Source organism: Megalobrama amblycephala, linkage group LG17 (genome assembly GCF_018812025.1).
Source record: "Megalobrama amblycephala isolate DHTTF-2021 linkage group LG17, ASM1881202v1, whole genome shotgun sequence".
NCBI lineage: Eukaryota > Metazoa > Chordata > Actinopteri > Cypriniformes > Xenocyprididae > Megalobrama > Megalobrama amblycephala.
This window is the reverse complement of record NC_063060.1, coordinates 40888820-40908337: the sequence shown is the minus strand read 5'-3', so window position 1 is coordinate 40908337 and position 19518 is coordinate 40888820. Positions and strand designations below refer to the sequence as shown.

The following is a 19518-nucleotide window of genomic DNA, read 5'->3' as shown; positions in this document are numbered from 1 at the left end:
TTATTTTGAAAATGCTGTGTGTAAGGGACGTTTGGAACTATTTATAACTAAACAATGTCAAGCTGCATTTACAGTCAACACAACCGATGTCTCTAAAATGTTGCCTTTTAGCCATCTGACATTGAATTCACAAGAATTGTGCAGTGTATAGAGACTCTTTCTACATGTTCATGCAAAAAGATGCCAAAGAAGTTGCATTTTACTGCAAATGAGTCTAAAGTAATAAAGATTTTATACAGGATTTGATTGATGTTTATCAATAAATCTTTATTTTTCAACACTCATTATATACTCTATTTTTGTAAACATTTGTCATTTAAAGAGTTTCTTTATATTTAGTGTTATTTTTTTTTAAAATACTTTGTACATTATGTGCCAACTTAAAGGATTAGTCCACTTTTAAATAAACTTTTCCTGATAATTTACTCACCCCCATGTCATCCAAGATGTTCATGTCTTTCTTTCATCAGTCGAAAAGAAATGAAGGTTTTTGATGAAAACACTCTAGGATTTTTTTCCATATAGTGGACTTCAATGGGCACCAAACAGTTTAAGGTCAAAATTAGTTTCAGTGCAGCTTCAAATTGTTCTACATGATCCCAGATGAGAAATAAGGGTCTTATCAAGAGAAACAATTACTAATTTTCTAAAAAAAAAAAATTAAATTTTATACATTTTAACCAGAAATGCTCATCTTGAACTAGCTCTCTTCTTCTTCTCTATTTGAATTCCAGCAGTGTAGACACTGCTAAGTGTATTACTGCCCTCCACAGGTCAAAGTTTGAGATGAGCATAAGATGAGCATTTATGGTTAAAACTATATAATTTTCAATTTTTTTCAGAAAATGAGTGATGGTTTCACTAGATAAGACCATTATTTCTCGTCTGGGATCGTGTAGATCAATTTGAAGCTGCAGTGAAACTAATTTTGACCTTCAACTATTTGGTGCCCATTGAAGTCCACTATAAGGAGAAAAATCCTGGAATGTTTTCATCAAAAACCTTCATTTCTTTTCGACTGAAGAAAGAAAGACATGAACATCTTGGATGACATGGGGGTGAGTAAATTATCAGGAAAAGTTTATTTAAAGGTGGACTAATCCTTTAATGTAAAAACAGCAACATCATTCCTCATTCTTCATATTCTGCATTTCCTGTAGGTCTATTTATTATAAATCCAATATACAAGATCAGAATTTAGTTCTAGATATTATTCAAAACTTTACCTTACAATCAGATTGAATGGAATGAAATCCAAGATATCAAGTCCACCATGAAACTTTGAGGTATAAGAAGAAGGTCCCCATGAGTGTCTACAGTATCTGTAGAATGGCCACACACTGAAATCATGGCACTTTGGAGGAAGCTGACTCTCAGATATTGTGTGACAGCTGTGGAAAGATGAGCCTAAGGTTCTTTGAGAGCGTTGATCTGTGCACAGATTTTGAGCGCAGGGCCCAGTTTCATGTTCATAGCGTTCATGAGGTGGTCCTCTGTAAGCAACAACAGGGCCTGTCCGTCGATCTCCTGTGACTGGAACTCTGCAGCGATATCATGGCACCCTTAGAACAAGTGGAGGAGACGCAAAAATGAATATATGATTCTAAAGATAATATAAAAATCTGTTACATTAGATGCTCGCTGTAGCGGAAATCATATGATATTGACATTATAAGTAACTCACAGTTTAAAAGTGAAGTGTATCGTTTTTTTCAAATATTCTCTATTTTCTTTCAAAACCTTCATTAGTAAGTTTATATATATAAATATATATGTGTATATATATATATATATACAGTACAGTCCAAAAGTTTGGAACCACTAAGATTTTTAATGTTTTTAAAAGAAGTTTTGTCTGCTCACCAAGGCTACATTTATTTAATTAAACATACAGTAAAAAACAGTAATATTGTGAAATATTATTACAATTTAAAATAACTGTGTACTATTTAAATATATTTGACAAAGTAATTTATTCCTGTGATGCAAAGCTGAATTTTCAGCATCGTTACTCCAGTCTTCAGTGTCACATGATCCTTCAGAAATCATTCTAATATGCTGATTTGCTGCTCAATAAACATTTATGATTATTTTCAATGTTGAAAACAGTTGTGTACTTTTTTTTTTCAGGATTCCTTGATGAATAGAAAGTTCAAAAGAACAGCATTTATCTGAAATACAAAGCTTCTGTAGCATTATACACTACCGTTCAAAAGTTTGGGGTCAGTAAGAATTTTTATTTTTTATTTTTATGGCAGTAAAGACATTTATAATGTTACAAAAGATTAGATTTCAGATAAACACTGTTCTTTTGAACTTTCTATTCATCAAATAATCCTGAAAAAAAATATTGTACACAAATATTTTGTACAATTGTACACATTAAATGTTTCTTGAGCAGCAGATCAGCATATTAGAATGATTTCTGAAGGATCATGTGACACTGAAGTTTGGGGTAATGATGCTGAAAATTCAGCTTTGCATCACAGGAATAAATTACTTTGTCAAATATATTTAAATAGTACACAGTTATTTTAAATTGTAATAATATTTCACAATATTACTGTTTTTACTGTATTTTTAATTAAATAAATGTAGCCTTGGTGAGCAGACGAAACTTCTTTTAAAAACATTAAAAATCTTAGTGGTTCCAAACTTTTGGACTGTACTGTATATTGCATTTATTATTAAAAATATTAAAATGTGTTTTCTATTTGAATATATTTTAAAATGTAATTTATTCCTCTGTTGCAAAGCTGAATTTTCAGCATCATTACTCGTCTTCAGTGTCACATGATCCTTCAGAAATCTAAGATGATGATTTGCTGCTCAATAAACATTTCTTGTGACCAGAATATCATAAGCCGGGTTTCCATTCTCTTATTTTTATATGAATTTTGTGATATGGAAACACCAAGGCATGAATGAAATACATATAAAGAATATACACTACCATTTAAAAATTAGATTTTTTTATGTTTCTTTAATGTAAAGAAGTCTTTTTATGCTCATAGAGGTTGCATTTATTTGATCAAAAATACAGTAAAAACAGTAATATTGTGAAAGTTGTGCTGCTTTATATTTTGTGAAATCTGATATATTTCTTTTAGGGATTCTTTGATAAATAGAAAGTTAATTTATTTGAAATAGATTTTTTTTTGTAAATGTAAAAGCCTTTACTGTTATCAATATAATGCATCCATGCTAAATGAAAGTATTTGTTTCTTTAAAAACTTATATATTATATAAAATATACTAATCATTATATTGGAAATATTAGCTCTCTCTCTCTCTATATATATATTTATATATATATATATATTTCAAACACATTTATTTTGTCAGAAGACAGCTAATTTTGATTTGGAACCAGATAGTGTCATTATTACATCCACCAGCAGGGGTCAGTATAGGCTGTAGTAGCCAGTCAAAGCTTGAATGGAAACAGCAGAAGAAGCTAGAATGGAAAACATGGCTGCATCCAAAATCGCATACTGCCCTTCTATATAGTAGGTGAAAACAGTATGTGACAAAAAAGTATGTCTGAATTCACAGTACTCATAAAAGAGTAGGCAAAAAGTACCTAATACTTCCAGTGAGATTCTGAAATGTGCATACGATGGACACTGTACTATCCCATGAGGCCACGGGAGAGGCAACATGGCAAATGTAGTAGGTCCAGATTGCATTCATACTATATAGAAGGTTTTTAGCTTTATCCATTAAACACCACCTAGTGGAACAGAAGGTGTATCGCGTTTCTACCTGGTAAAGAGCTGATGAAGGAGCACACTTGCTCCACACTCCACTGTGAGGGACTTGAGTCAAGAACACAGTCAGAGCTGCTGCAGCTCTCCAGTCGGCTCTGTTCTCTTTCTCTGTCTTGCTCCTTCTCTCTTTCGGCCTGCAAACGCAGCCTTGTCGTCATCGGGCCTGGTGGATCCTCCTCCTCCTCTCTCTCGATCCACACTGAATCGGACACCCTCTGGTTGTCGTTGGAACGATGGGAATCTTGCAGCTGCTGAGGAAATAATTTGTTGCAGTAGGTCAGTCCCAATTATTCATTATGGTTTAGCACTGGGTTGCTAGTTTGGTTAAATGGTCATTTGTTAGTTTTCACTGACCTGCCTGAGGTAGTGTTCCCTAGATCCACCGTTTACACGACTAGGTGGTCTCCCCCGCCTGCCCATGGGTCTGTGGGGCCAGCGGCCAACTTTTTCTGGCCTGAACAGGTTTAGGCGTTTTTTACAGCTTACGTTGAATCTGTAATATGAACAAGGCTGCTTGTACTGCAGTATACTGTTTTATGAACACATGAACTTTACTGAATTTCTCTTTATAAAAGGCAAATATTGTAAATGTGTTTTCATAATAGTTTATAAAATATGTATGCAAAAACAATCCAAGCATTGTATACATTACTGTTCAAAGAAATTAAATTTTATTCAGCAAGGATGCATTAAATTTATCAAAAGTAACAGTAAAGATTTTACATTTATAAAAAAATTCAAATAAATGAACTTTCTATTCATCAAAGAATCCTGAAAAGAAATGTATCACAGTTTTCACAAACTATAGAGCAGCACAACTTTTCAATGTTAAAGCTGCAGTCCGTAAGTTTCGCCTCTTTGGCGCCATCTCTGTTTGAAACCTGCAATTTGCAGAATTATTATCTTTACGTGGGTTGTATATCTGTACGGCTCCTCAGCGCGGATCAATTTAATGTTTGCTGTCAGTCACCACATCGGTGTGGATACTGTACTTCAGAATCACAGATTGTAGTCTTGAAGTATGGACCGGAAAATGTCATCTGAACAAGTAAAATGTCTGCCACTTTTGTTCTGACCAAATGAGAAAAAAAGCATTACAATAACATTAATGATGATTTATTAGGCTGCTGTCACCTTAAGACCTGACACACATGATGCAGATCGGACACACATCCGATGTCCTCACAACTCTTTACAGACATTATTTTACTCGCAGGCACTTTTGCATAATTTTGTGTGTTTTTGTCCATTCAAGCATGAAAGAAAACCAATTTATCACACTTGAATGATTTAATACCATCTGAATGATCATACAATGTAACGCTAGCTAAAAGATGATGGAAAAAAACGGTTGTGTTAAAATAAAAAAAAAAAAAAAAAAATCGCAATTATTAATTGCAATAATTTTGACAGCACTATCAGGAACAGGATTGGGCAAACCTGGTTTAGAACGATCCTCGAACCTAAAGTATGAGCAATAATAATCCCAAAAATAATAATAATTCCACTGACCCTACAAAGTTAAAATGAAAGAAACACAAAAAGTGGCTATCCATAAGGCTCTTCACCTTCTGACACATGTCATGGAGCAGAAGCGTTTGGATCTGAGGAAGGTACGAGCGAAGCCTCTCTTCCCACAAAACTCGCATTCCAGTACGTCAGGCAGGTTTTCATCTGTCTGTTCTGAAAGCAGAAGAGATCCTGCCAGAAACGCTCACATTGACTCAATGTATAAATAGGAAATGTGCTAATGCGCCCACCATCCTCAGCGGGAGGGTTGTCAATGTCGGAATCAGTGGAGTTTTCCGGATGCTCCGCATCCATAAGGCAGTCATCCCGGGGTGATTCTCCATCCTCTCTATCTTCTGGCAGCGTGGCCTGTAGGTTCATCTCTAAGGAAGCATGTCTCACCTGATGAAAAAGACCAGCACATCAATACTGGACATAACTCACATTTTTTGAGATGCCTTTTGTGGTTTCGACTTCTGAAAGTGTGGAGCACTTTGCCAAGCTTCCCAAAGGGGACTTTAATAACTGGTTGATCTGTACGTTTGGCCGCAGACCCTCACCAGAGTGAGCGAGAGATCTTTGAGCTTCACGGCTCCATTAGAGAACCATTAGGGCCTATCATTAGGGCCTCATGGAAGCTGAGAATTGCTACTTTGTCAACCAGTGGACATACCGGGAACGGCTCCAGGCCCTCTCGGATGACGAAGCCCTCAATGAGGTGTGTGAGGATGTGAGGTCTAACGATGGCCTGTGAGGGCCGACCCTCAGGGTTCCCTGGGAGGCTGGCTGGGGGAAGCCTGCTGGTGCTTCTTACCGCAGAGGAGAGGAGGGGAGGGGGGGAACTGTTGGCATGTGTGGGGTCCTCCGGTGACCGGATCACAGATCTGCTCGATTGAATGCACGGTTGCTCCGGATCAGCTATGGATAGAGGAGGAGGGGTCAGGTTAGAGTTCTGCAGAAGGGTGGGAGAACCGCCCATCTTTGATAGAGGTTCAAAGTACCTGTACGGTTTTCTGGTTGAGCTGTTACATCATCAGAGGTTCTCTGTGACTCGTCTGGTGGGGACTGTGGTGGCGGGGTGGGCGCACTGATGTACTGAGGACACACGTGTTCTACATCCTTCAACAAATTCATGCTTTCACTCTCCTTCAACAACGCCGTCGCCTGCCAGATTTCATAATAAGCATAAGGATTGCAATTATATTATATATATTTATATGAATAGTTTGCCCCAAAACATTGTCATCATTTACTTATCCTCAGTGTTTTTCCAAAACCATGTGATTTTCTTTCTTCCATGGAACACAACAGGAACAGTGTTAATCACATCAGCAATTTTTTCTATCAACAATAGTGAAGATGGGGTGAAATGTGGATCATGATCATAAAGAATACAAAATGGAAACATGTTTTCACATGTTGTTTTTGTTAAAGGTTAATACATGTTTAAATTGATCTAAATTGTTTGAATGATATTTTCGTCAACTAAAATTAGATGCCATTTTAGTCTAAAATGAATAAATATGACGCAACAAAATATTGACTAAATTCAAAGGATATTTTCATCAAAAGTCAAAAACTATTAAAGTAAAATTAGTATGACATGATAAAATATATTTATAGAATTTAAAAGACATTCTTATTAAAAGACCAAACCCACGACTACAACAAACTGTGTAAAAACTGGTTCTGAAGAATAAGAAGTTGCTTTTTTCCATTTAACAATACACAACCGTTCAAAAGTTTGAGGTTGGTAAGATTTTTTAATGTTTTCGAAAGAAGTCTCTTCTGCTCACCAAGTTCATAAGAAAAGCATTTATTTGAAATAGATTTTATTTTATTTTTTTTTTGCTGTCACTTTTGATCAATTTAATACATCCTTGCAGAATAAAAGTATTAATTTCTTTAAAAGCAAAATCTTACTGACCCCAAACTTTTGAACGGTAGTGTAGCTTCAAAGAAAACCCAAAAAAGCACCATAAACATCATAAATGTAGTCCATATACATGCCATATGGTATATTCTCTGAGTCTTCTGTAACCATACAATAGCTTTTTGTGAGGAACAGACCTATTGTTTGTAATTTGGGTAAGAGTTTAAGTCACTGGTCACATTCAGCTTTTGTTTAATGGAAAAGAGCAGCCTGAACAATCCTTAGATAAATATCTCCTTTCTGTTCCACAGTAAAAAGAAAAAGTTTCGTTAACACTTTAGTTTTCTCACTATTAACTAGTTGCTTGTTAGCATGCATATTACTAGGATATAGGCCGTTTATTAGTACTTATAGAGCACATATTAATGCCTTATTCTGCATGATCATATTCTACATCCCTTAATCCTAATCAATACAACAGCTGTACCTTACTAATTATTAATAAGGAGTAATTAGGAGTTTACTGAGGCAAAAGTCGTAGTTAATACTAATCTTAAGTGTGACCATGGTGTCAAATAAAATGATTATAAGTAAATGACGACTGAATTTTCATTTCTGGGTGAACTATGCTAGTATGAATAAAACAAGACTAACCGAGGGAGCTTCTGTTTGTGTAGCAGGTTGCATCTTTAAGTCCACTGCCACTGTCTGTGGTGGCGGTAGATTCTGAAAAGGCAATTGAACTACTGCTTCATCGACCGGGTGCTCCTCTTCAGACACCAGCATGTGGTCAGACTGGACAGCTACAGTCTGAACTGAGCGTAGAGAGAGTCTCTGCGGCTGGACCAGCCTGGGCAGACCCATGGTGAGAGGAGGGGGGCAGGCCAGAGGTGAATACTGGGAGACCGGCTCTAGCACTGGGCCCAGATGAAGTGGTGGAGGGTCAGGGAGCGCTGCAGGAGGAACTGTGGACATAGACACAACTGCCGACTGATTGGCCGTTTGATTTGCAGACGAGGGCACTGAGAGGAACTCTGTGTGCTGTGATTGGACGGTGGCTGTAGTGGGAGTGGTGCGGGTCTGCAGGGCAAGGGGTAAAGGAGAGCTGTCCTGCGGTGTGACACGCAGAGCGATGGGCTGGACTTGTCTGTGAGCGGCGGCGCTCTGCTGGATGATGAGCTGGTGGGGCGTCACCCTCTGACCAGAAGGGCAGTGCAACTGGTGTCTGACCAGCGTATGAGACTGGACTGGTGTGAACGTTGCTGCAGTAGAGATTGGGAAGCAAACACAAAGTATTCAGTATGAAAAGTTCTAAGATGTTTGATAAGAAAAATAGGTGTGTTATAGCCAGGGGTGCACATAAGTGGTGCGCATGGCACATGTGCGACCAAAATAAAAAATGCACTGGGTAAACAAGTTCAGACCTCTAATTTGCATACCAACATGGTTAACAGCTGTTAATGCACAATCACCGTTTAGATCGACTAACTGTAATACTGCATAAGATTTCCATTTGAACTGAATGCATAATAAATCTGCAGATTTCAAAGCAAAACGCAAAGCTGTGACATTCACTGATGTGCTTCACTCTGCACTCGAGTCCCCCTCCCAGGAATCGGGTCTCCCTTAGGACCCAGGCGGTAATGCCTGATCAAAAATTGTTATTGTGATGTCTTTACTAATTATAACCTATTTCACTATTGTATGATGTTTATCACATTAAGTGCACAAACAACAGGCCTGAAATATAAAATGAATGCCAATGTATTGCATAGTAAAACAAACAAAATATTGGAAGCAAAAAACATACCTAATATAATATACCACCGTTTCTGTTTAAAAAACGTTTTGCAACATTTTGTCGGGGCTGAACGCAGCCCAGATTCCTGAGAGGACTCGATTTCTCACCACATCAGGAATGCATATACTTACTTCTTGGCAACCCGCCAAAATAAAAGCTTGCTGATTTTAGGTATGAAAATGTTGAAAATTCATATACAAATAAAAAATGAAAATGTAATTGTATTTTTTAAGTGTACTATAAAATATGTGTGTTTTTATTTCATACTCTTTTTCTTTTTTAAATATAATAGTATAATCACACTTTATTTATTTTTTTGTTTATTTTATTAAAAAATAAATAAAGTGCAATAATGCTATTATTGATTATTTTATTTTTTAGTTATATTTAATGGAACAAAACTGAATCTCCAGGTGCTCTCCTGAGTGCCAGACTGAAAAACGTATGTGTACCCCTGGTTATAGCAGTGGATCTCAAGATTTTTGACCATTTTTTATTTACAGAATCTTGAAGTGGCAATGTTAAACTAATTAAATAAAATAAATATAAATATAAGAAGTTTAAAAAATGGAATGCTCTTTAGGGGTTCACACTCTTTATGACCAATGAATTTATATGACTTTCCCAGCTGTCCATGGTTTTTAATTATTTCCAACCGATAAAATATAGATTATAATTAATTTTTTATTTCATAAAGTTTTTATTAATTTTCCAGGTCTAGAAATATCTAGCTTTTTCAAGACTGTGGGACCCATGTTTTATAAATAAAAACAGAATTTTTTTAAAAATAATATTTTAAAGCTTGTTTCATCTTAATTTAAATAATTTTAAACTATCTTGCGCCCTCTAGTGGGTCCCAGCCCACAGGCTGACCACTGTGTTATGGCATAAAGCTTAAACAACATGGATCTTTTGCAAATAAATGATTCAGCTTTCTTCAAAAGCCAATATTTGCTACATTTAAATTATTCTGAATGAAAAAAATCTAAATAATGGAGATGGAAATGTGACTTACAAGGAGGAATGTGAGGTTGGGCTGATGGTGGCTGAGTGACATCGGTCAACTGGGACTCACTTCTAGAAGTTTCTACCAGGTTCTGGGACAGCTGTGTGGACTTCAGTGGGCAAATGGACATCTTGGGAAGGGGGGACACCAGCGTCTGGCCTTGAAGAGGAGGCTTGATCTGGATGTTCTGGGCAGTAGCAAGAGCTCCAGGGAGATGCGTGCGGAGAGCCAAGCTTTGAACCTTGCAGAAGACAATATGGAGCATCACTGATAATAGTGTGTCCATGACTTAATACTGATATAATACACAGAATACAGGATACCAAATTTATTTGATAGGTTTAACTGTGTTCAGTTAAATTATTTAATTTTAAAAAATCTGCAAATTTGCATGCCCCCATTCATCATCTTTACATGACATATACAAAATATTAAATAACATTTTATTTATAAAATGCGTAATATATATATATATATATATATATATATATATATATATGATTATTAATTATTTTAATCTGCAACAATAATTTATTTAAAAGAACACTGAAGTGGGTAAAATATATTATTTAATCCTTTCATTATACATCACTAACCTTATCAATTAAACAATTAAATGTATAAATACCACAAATGGCACTAATTCATGAGAATGTCCCATATACAGACCAGCATTTGATCCCTGATATAAAAAATACTCTGTCTCACCTGTGATGATGCTGAATGAGAGGACATTGAACTCACAACAGTCAGATCAGGTTGAACAGCAGCCACAGTGGCAGCAGGAGCAAGAATCAAGCTACAGGTTAAGAGACAATGAGCAATGGGAAGAAAGAAGAAGAAACAGTCAGTGGAAACCTGAGAACACCAGTGAACTCTTTTCTCGAAGAACATAATAGATGCTTACCATCTGAGTGCGCAGATACATTTGGGCCTGGCTACCTGTGGGAGAGCTGTTTCCTAGAAGCATGGCCTGCTGGGATATGGCCCCCCCTGTGCTATTGGAGTTAGTGACCTGGAGGCGACCTATTGGCTGAGTTACAGGAGAGGTTGGCATGGTGATCTAGAGGGAGAGAGGTGTTTTCCTGTATAATTCATCTTTGATCAAAAGCTTAAAGATATAGTTTCTCTAAATCAAATTACGGCACACTTTTAATGGAGCACTTTTGTGTGTCTAAATGAGAGCACATGGTCCATCTATAACAGTGTTTCCCAACCTTTTTTTGCAAAAAAGGTTTTGTGAAGAAACCAGTTTTGATAAGAAAAAAAATCCACTACATAAAAATATAATAAAATTGCATAAACATTGCTTCAAATGGCATATTAAAACTAGATATTTTAAAGTAGTACTCACATTTAATGTGAAACTTGAGCTTAAAGGGTTAGTTCACCCAAAAATGAAAATTCAGTCATTAATGACTCACCCTCATGTCGTTCCACACCCATAAGATCTTCGTTCATCTTCAGAACACAAATTAAGATATTTTTGATGAAATCCGATGGCGCAGTGAGGCCTCCATTGACAGCAAGACAATTAACACTTTCAGTGCCCAGGAACCTACTAAAGACGGATTTAAATCAGTTCATGTGACTACAGTGGTTCAACCTTAATATTATAAAGTAACGATAATACTTTTTGTGCGCCAGAAATAACAAAATAATGACTTTATTCAACAATATCTAGTGATGGGCGATTTCAAAACACTGATTCGAATCTTTTGTTTCGAATCAGTGATTCAGAGCGCCAAAGTCACGTGACTTCAGCAGTTTGACACACGATCCAAATCACTGATTCGAAACAGAAGATTCAAAGCTTCATGAAGCAGTGTTTTGAAATCGCCCATCACTAGATATTGTTGAAAAGTCATTATTTTGTTTTTTTGGCGCACAAAAAGTGTTCTCGTCACTTTATAATATTAAGGTAGAACCACTGCCGTCACATGAACTGATTTAAATATGTTTTAGTAGCTTTCTGGGCACTGAAAGTGTAAATTATCTTGCTGGCTATGGAGGCCTCACTGAGCCATCGGATTTCATCAAAAATATCTTAATTTGTGTCCTGAAGATTAACGAAGGACTTACGGATGTGGAATGACATAAGGGTGAGTAATTAATGACATTATTTTCATTTTTGGGTGAACTAACCCTCTAAGTCAGGTACGAACACAATAAGGTCATATAGATGGCTATATGATGTTGTTGGTGATGACGATAAAACAACTAATTTACATATCGTCCCTGTTGGGCGGAAACGTCGTATTTTTAAAAAAATTAAACACTGTCATTGAAGTTGGTATTGTGGCTTTACATGGTCAGACACTTGCATGTGTTATTATTATATTAACATTTTATGAAAATAAAGCTCAAATGGAGTTTTGACCAGCGAATGAACGATATTTTGTCCGTCACTGGAACAGCCGCATCTGAGGCAGTCAGGAGGAGCATTACGTTTTCATCAACTTACAGGATATAAAGTTTATTATAGCTAAGTTATATGGGCGCTCGGTTTTTCTTGTTGAAATCTCATGATCAAAATCTCATGATCCAAAAGATGAAGCGCTATGCACAAGATATTTAAAATAGTATATTTGCTTCAACTAGACGGCAAATACCAGACTAACGGCATTTTGCGCGCGCAAGTTCGTTATTTCAAATATAGGCGCGCGGCAAGAATATTTTTCGCTCCTCAAATACAAAAACGTTAGTCTTTATGTCTAACGTAGTGTTTCTTGAGTAAAGAAAATGTTGTACTTACGTTACTCAAACATCAATTCTTTATTTTCTCTTTCACTGCAAAGAAGCAATATCGAGGTGGGTGGAGTTATTATGAGGTTTGACTGACAGTTTGAGGAGCCAATGGAATTACGAGGTTTAATCGCAACCTCTTTTTATTGGTTAAATATTTGTACAAATATTTTTTTTTACAGTCTATGGTAAAAACCCACATAAAGGATCACCAATAGCATTAATTTTATTAAACAAAAATGATGAAATATAGAGATATAGAGCAAGACAGCGATGAAATATCCTTATATAGCATTTATTTTTACTTATTTTTTGGACCCTTTTCACATTTCCGGGTTTCTCAGAAGTGGAAGTCGTCATAGTTGGGTAAACTTTTATAGCGGTGAATGAGAGACTTCGTTAAAGGTGCAATATGTAATATTTTTGTAACACTCGCTCCTGCTCTGCTTAATACTACAGTAACATTAATAATCGCATCCATAAACATGATTTGTTCCCAACTCCAATCCCTATTATTTTGCATCGTCCGTTGAGATGGAGACTAAAACTTGGTGTCATCAAGCTACGCCTTTGTTATGAATAGGCTTCTAGCGACCTCTAGCGGACAAAATTATTACATATTGTACCTTTAAATATATTTTTTGTGTTACCATTTGCACAAATAGCAAAAGAAAAACTCCACAATAGTGTTTTCACAACTTTCAAAAAGAGGAAATAAAATAGAGAGCGATTGATAACGGCAGTCAGAAGAGAGAAAGATGTCATTTTTACTGTCACTCCAGCAGCAGTGTTAAATAGTTTTTGTAATTTGATACAGCGCTAATATAATACTAAGTATAGTGTTATAAATGTACATACATTAAAAAAAAAAAAAAAAAAAAAAAAAAAATATATATATATATATATATATATAAAACTTTGCAGGATTTACGATAAAATGCACGGCACACCTGACAACCTGACACACAGTGGTCGGGAAACACTGATCTATATAAAACAAAAGTGGCTTTGTGAAGAAGCTACAATAAAGTTTATATACTAAAGAACAAAAGCACTTACTGATGTTTGAGACACACTAGCAAGCTGAGTTACATTCCCATTGGATGATGGAGGGGAGGAGTTGAGCTGCCTGCCATTAGTCTGTGCGGCCTGATAGCAGGAACAAATTATTATGTTATATTATATTGCACATGTTGTCATATTTATACTCTCATACCTGCTCTGTAGTGGTCAGGATTTGTGCAGCGGTGAGGCTTTGTTGATGCTGCTGTTGTAGTGCAGCTGTCTGCAGCAGGATGTGTTGTTGTTGGGCAGCATACATCTGTTGCAGGTACTGAGCTGTCATGCTCTGTGGTCTGTGTAACGTCTGCTGGATTACCTAGCAAAACACCACATCATAAGCTTCACACGGCACTGGAGGGAATTGTGTATTGCCAATGTTTTTGACTCACGACCACAACAAAGAGACGTGGTTAGGTCTGAAGATTAGGTCAGCCTCAAAACAATGTTCAGAATTTGACTACATTTAAAGGCTGTTGATATTCTTTTACAATAGTATTGTGTGATATCATTTGTTCAGTATGCTACCTGGACCGCCTGCCTGTCTGAAGAGACGTTTCCCAGGGGAATGGAGTTGGGCTGGGAGCCCGTGGGAGAGCTGGATCTGGGTGTAGAGCTCACTGGAGCGGCACTGCTGCCGTCCCCCTCCATCTCTTCCTGACTCTGTTTATTTGTGTCACCCATCAGAGTGGTTTGTTAGCCAACTGAAAAATCACAGAAACATAAAATCAGCCACTATCATTTTTTTTAAATCCAGAAAGATTGAAAAAAATTGAGAGAATATCCTGTATTTTGTAATCCACTTCTGTACTTAACTGCATGGTTTGTTGGCTGATCTAATTGATTGAATTTGATTTCATAAGAAAAAAAAATAATTACAATTTTGGTATTTAATTATTTACAAATTGCATTGGCAAAATTGAGAAAAATGAAACAATTTATCCTATGTCATGTTTTTTCAGTATATTGCTAAAGTAAAACAAACGTTGCAGAAATTAAGTCTCATTTAGCAAAGGACAGTTACCAAAAAGAAAGCGGCTTTAGCATTTATACTTAAAAAAAAAAAAAAAAAAAAAATTCCCTTAAACTGCTTTTTTCATGTATATATTTTATTTACTTTGGGCATAGAAAGTGTAAAAAATCTAAGACTAAATCATATTATTACAAATTAGAAATAATAAAAAAAAAAACGTCATATACTAGGGTAAAAAAAAGTAATTACATAATAGTAATTAGTATTTTTAATAAAGGTAGAATTCACATTAAAGCTCACATTAAAGCATTAAAGGTTATATAGACAATAGCTTATCAGTCATAAAGCCCAGTATAAAATATGACATGTATATATATATATATATACACAGTACAGTCCAAAAGTTTGGAACCACTAAGATTTTTAATGTTTTTAAAAGAAGTTTCGTCTGCTCACCAAGGCTACATTTATTTAATTAAAAATACAGTAAAAACAGTAATATTGTGAAATATTATTACAATTTAAAATAACTGTTTTCTATTTGAATATATTTCACAAAGTAATTTATTCCTGTGATGCAAAGCTGAATTTTCAGCATCATTACTCCAGTCCTCAGTGTCACATGATCCTTCAGAAATCATTCTAATATGCTGATCTGCTGCTCAAGAAACATTTAATGTGTACAATTGTACAAAATATTTGTGTACAATATTTTTTTTCAGGATTATTTGATGAATAGAAAGTTCAAAAGAACAGTGTTTATCTGAAATCTAATCTTTTGTAACATTATAAATGTCTTTACTGCCACTTTTGATTGATTTAATGCATCCTTGCTGAATAAAAGTATTCATTTCTTTCATTTCTTTTCAAAAAAATAAAAATAAAAATTCTTACTGACCCCAAACTTTTGAACGGTAGTGTATAATGCTACAGAAGCTTTGTATTTCAGATAAATGCTGTTCTTTTGAACTTTCTATTCATCAAGGAATCCTGAAAAAAAAGTACACAACTGTTTTCAACATTAAAAATAATCATAAATGTTTATTGAGCAGCAAGATCAGCATATTAGAATGATTTCTGAAGGATCATGTGACACTGAAGACTGGAGTAACGATGCTGAAAATTCAGCTTTGCATCACAGGAATAAATTACTTTGTCAAATATATTTAAATAGTACACAGTTATTTTAAATTGTAATAATATTTCACAATATTACTGTTTTTTACTGTATTTTTAATTAAATAAATGTAGCCTTGGTGAGCAGACAAAACTTCTTTTAAAAACATTAAAAATCTTAGTGGTTCCAAACTTTTGGACTGTACTGTGTATATATATATATATATATATATATATATATATATATATATATATATATATATATATATATATCCTATGTATTCAAACAAATAACTCACTTTATGTAGGCAACATTTTTTGGCTTCTAAAGCTAGACAAAAATGACCTAAACACCAAGACAGACCAATGGTTATAGAGCCAATTTTCCAAAAACACAACAACAAAAGCTGTTACAATTTTTCAAGATAATAATGTCATCAATGCTGAATGTATGAATCATTATGTGAATTCTGGTTGGTGTTATGTTTTCTTTAATTAGGTACATCCCATAGAGATCAGATCATAATCATGAGACAAACAAGTTATTCTTTTAAAAAAATAAATAAATAAATTCACCAATGTTACATTATAGATTCAAAGAGTTCCCAATCCAAACAAACATAAACCAATAAACCAATGAGCATGAAATTAAAGTGATAAGCACATATTTACCAACAACAAGCTTGCACAAATATGACCTTTCAGAATTATTGCACACTTCACATTTATTACACATTATAAAACACCTTTAAATTTACAAGTTTACCAAATTCATAAAATGTCATTAAAATAGCTATAATTAAAATAAACAATTTATTAAAATGTACAATTTAGCTGTAATAATAATTTATACAACTTCATACATTCATTTTTATTTTAATAGTATTATTGGAAACTTTTTTTAATTTTATTTAGGCTAATATTTGACACATTTACATCACTGATGAAAAGTAGTAATGAATTATTTACAGGTTTACATCTGCATTTAACAAAATGTGAGAGTAATGAATGAATGTTTATCAACAATAAACTGAATAAAATACTATTTTAATTAAACAAAATATGAACGTACTATTTTGCTTAAAATCTGACGTTTACAAATGCAACATGTTGATTGGTCGACGCGCAAATGTCGCTTCTTTTCTGGATCAACACTTTTAGAGTTTTTAAAATTAAAACAGTTTAATTTTCTTGTCTCTGTCAGATTACAGTATCTGTACAGTACAGCCTCTGTCAGACTGTTACAATATTTTTCTGGAAAAAATATTAAATTAAATAAACGTGAATTAGTTTTGCGCACGCGCTCTCTCTCTTTTTGCTGTAAAAACGACATTCGATCATTTCAAGTGAATTTTTGTCTAGTGTTTAATATTAACAGTTTATTCCACCCTGTATTTTATATCCAGATACACTCAGAATATGACTCATGACGTCGACTATAAATAATACCGAAATTATAAACTTTTTTAATCCCTAAAGGTCCAGTCAATGAAGTGTTTAAATCTCCTTCTGGATAATAATAATCAATAATAAAAAAATATTTACAAGCATTTTACACAGTGTAGATTAACGGCTAATTTTAAATAGCTAACTAAAATATAAACAATCTGTTAGCATTAGCCTAAAAACTTAAAAACCAAGAATTATCTCAGTGTCGCGAACTTATTATTTCACAAATCAATTATAAATGTAATATAATCTGTTAAATGCAAAGTTTTATTATCTTAATGGCCTATCATGAAATATAAGACGCGCATAACAGAAGTGAATTAATTTAATAAGGAGAAGCGTCGGAATAATTAATAAGGCGTTTTTGCAGTAAAATAACAAAACATTTTTTTTTTTTTTGCTAGTTTTATTCTTGTGTCACTTAAACAACTCGCGTGTTATGCGCTATTAAATATATTAAAAGATTGTTACGGCATTTTAACTTTAGGGAATCACCTGTTTATCACAGTCTGGTGTCGCTTACGAAATGCGTTCATGCGTTGTCGAATATTTCGACAGGCCGAATGTTTTTGGCTCCATGCATCCAGTCATAACTGCTCTAGTGACATGGAGAAACGCCCACCTTTCCAGTCGAGCCCATGACATTCATCTTGTGGGACACTGAGATTTGCTTAAACAAACGTTTTGACGGGAATCATGTTTTTTATTAAGTCTTTACGTCTCCATCTTTGGGGAATCATGCGATCATGACGCGGTTCACCCATGCAGTGTTGAAGGCGCATCAGTCGAGGAGTGTTACCTGCCTGAGATGGGAGTGAGACGTGAGCGCGCGCTGCTGTGCTCTGTCACGGCCTCAGTCATGTTCTGATGCGACAGGCAACGCGCTCTAAGATGGAGATAAAAACAAAACGCTCCAGACGCTGAGATGTTCCTGAGCCAGCAGCACCACTTGCTGTGTAGGAGGACTTCGTGCAGCGCTGCTCTCACCATGACTTTCTCACAGAGCCTATAAATATTGTCATTACAGGCTATTACATTTGTATTACCATTTTGGTAACACTTTACAATAAGGTCTCATTTGTTAACATTATTTAATTGATTACATATCATGAACTAACAATGAGCAATATTCTTATAGTATTTATTAGGCTAACCTTTTTTTTTTTTTCTTTTTTTTTTTAAATGTTCATTAACTAATGTTAACAGATATAACTTTTGATCTTAAAAATGTATTAGTAATGTTGAACTTATTAGCTAACATTGCTGTACAGGTATTTGTATTGTTAGTTGATGTTAAATAATAATGTTAAAATATTATTTTAATAGATTTTTTTAAATTCTGAAACATGCTACTTTTGCATGTAGGCCTAGTGAAAATAGTAATGCGGCGTTTTAACCTATAATTGTTATTTTGAGAGTCATGCACTGCATATATTTTGGTTAGATTTTTTTAATGAAAAGTTATTCATGATGCTCTTTTATGTCAATTCTACCAAGTTTGCCTTTGTAAACATTTCTGTACGCCATTTTTACTTTCATTTCACCAGTTACAGTATTATAAATGAGCCACTGGTGCTGTATAGCTTGAAAATGCTTTTTTAGTTTTTATAACATACACTTTTTAACGAGGCTGAATCCAGCTTCTTATTCGCAGCTTCTTATTGACGCTATCCGGTGCACCTTAAAAGACGCGACGCTTCCGCGTTTGTAGCTTCTTATTCACGCTCAATTTAGGGACAGTGCGGTTTTTCTGTTTTCTGCTTTTTGTGTCTATTTTCAGAATTAAAGGAAAATAAACTATTATGAAATGCAAATAGCACTGATATGTCAGCGAAAATATGCTGCAAAAATGTAAAGGCACTTCAAATATAATTATAGTATTCTTTGTTTATTGAACGTGTCATCAGCTCAACTTGAAGGACCGTGTGGTTTTTCTCTTGTTCACGCTTTTTATGCTATATTGTCTATTTTTAGAAAAAAATAATAAACTATTCTGAAATGTAAATAACACCGAAATATCTGTGAAAATTACTGTACAATTACAAAGGTATATAAAAACAATTACATCATTCTTTTTGCACGTCATCATTTGAATGCATTAATGAATCAATTGAATAAAAAATTTATTCATGCAAATATTACAGATTTCAATATCACAAGGTAACTAGAGACTATCAGCTCCAGCTCCAGCTCCAGCTTGGATCCAGCCTTTTATGA

The 19518-nt window shown here is 34.7% G+C and overlaps 1 protein-coding gene across 1 annotated transcript; it reads right to left on the bottom strand.

The window, feature by feature from the left end:
• Positions 1-1056: 1056 nt before the first annotated feature.
• phc3 (polyhomeotic homolog 3 (Drosophila)) lies at positions 1057-18256 on the bottom strand. Its single transcript, XM_048164242.1, has 15 exons — positions 18101-18256; positions 14292-14467; positions 13921-14082; positions 13764-13853; positions 10867-11022; positions 10668-10757; positions 9969-10200; positions 7807-8414; positions 6281-6443; positions 5953-6197; positions 5531-5681; positions 5339-5453; positions 4125-4263; positions 3766-4021; positions 1057-1562 (listed from the first exon to the last, which is right to left on the bottom strand). The coding sequence occupies exons 2-15, from the start codon at positions 14445-14447 to the stop codon at positions 1408-1410; spliced, it is 2718 nt and encodes a 905-aa protein (XP_048020199.1). The 5' UTR covers positions 14448-14467; positions 18101-18256; the 3' UTR covers positions 1057-1407.
• Positions 18257-19518: the final 1262 nt, after the last annotated feature.

What these genes read in the sequence shown, in the direction of transcription:
- phc3 (XM_048164242.1), bottom strand. Translation starts at nt 14,447, where the DNA reads ATGGGTGACACAAATAAACAGAGTCAGGAAGAGATGGAGGGGGACGGC. An exon ending in CTAGTGTGTCTCAAACATCA is followed by an intron (nt 11,023 to 13,763) that starts GTAAGTGCTTTT and finishes CTCTCCCTCTAG; the next exon opens with ATCACCATGCCAACCTCTCC. An exon ending in GGGAACACTACCTCAGGCAG is followed by an intron (nt 4,022 to 4,124) that starts GTCAGTGAAAAC and finishes TTATTTCCTCAG; the next exon opens with CAGCTGCAAGATTCCCATCG.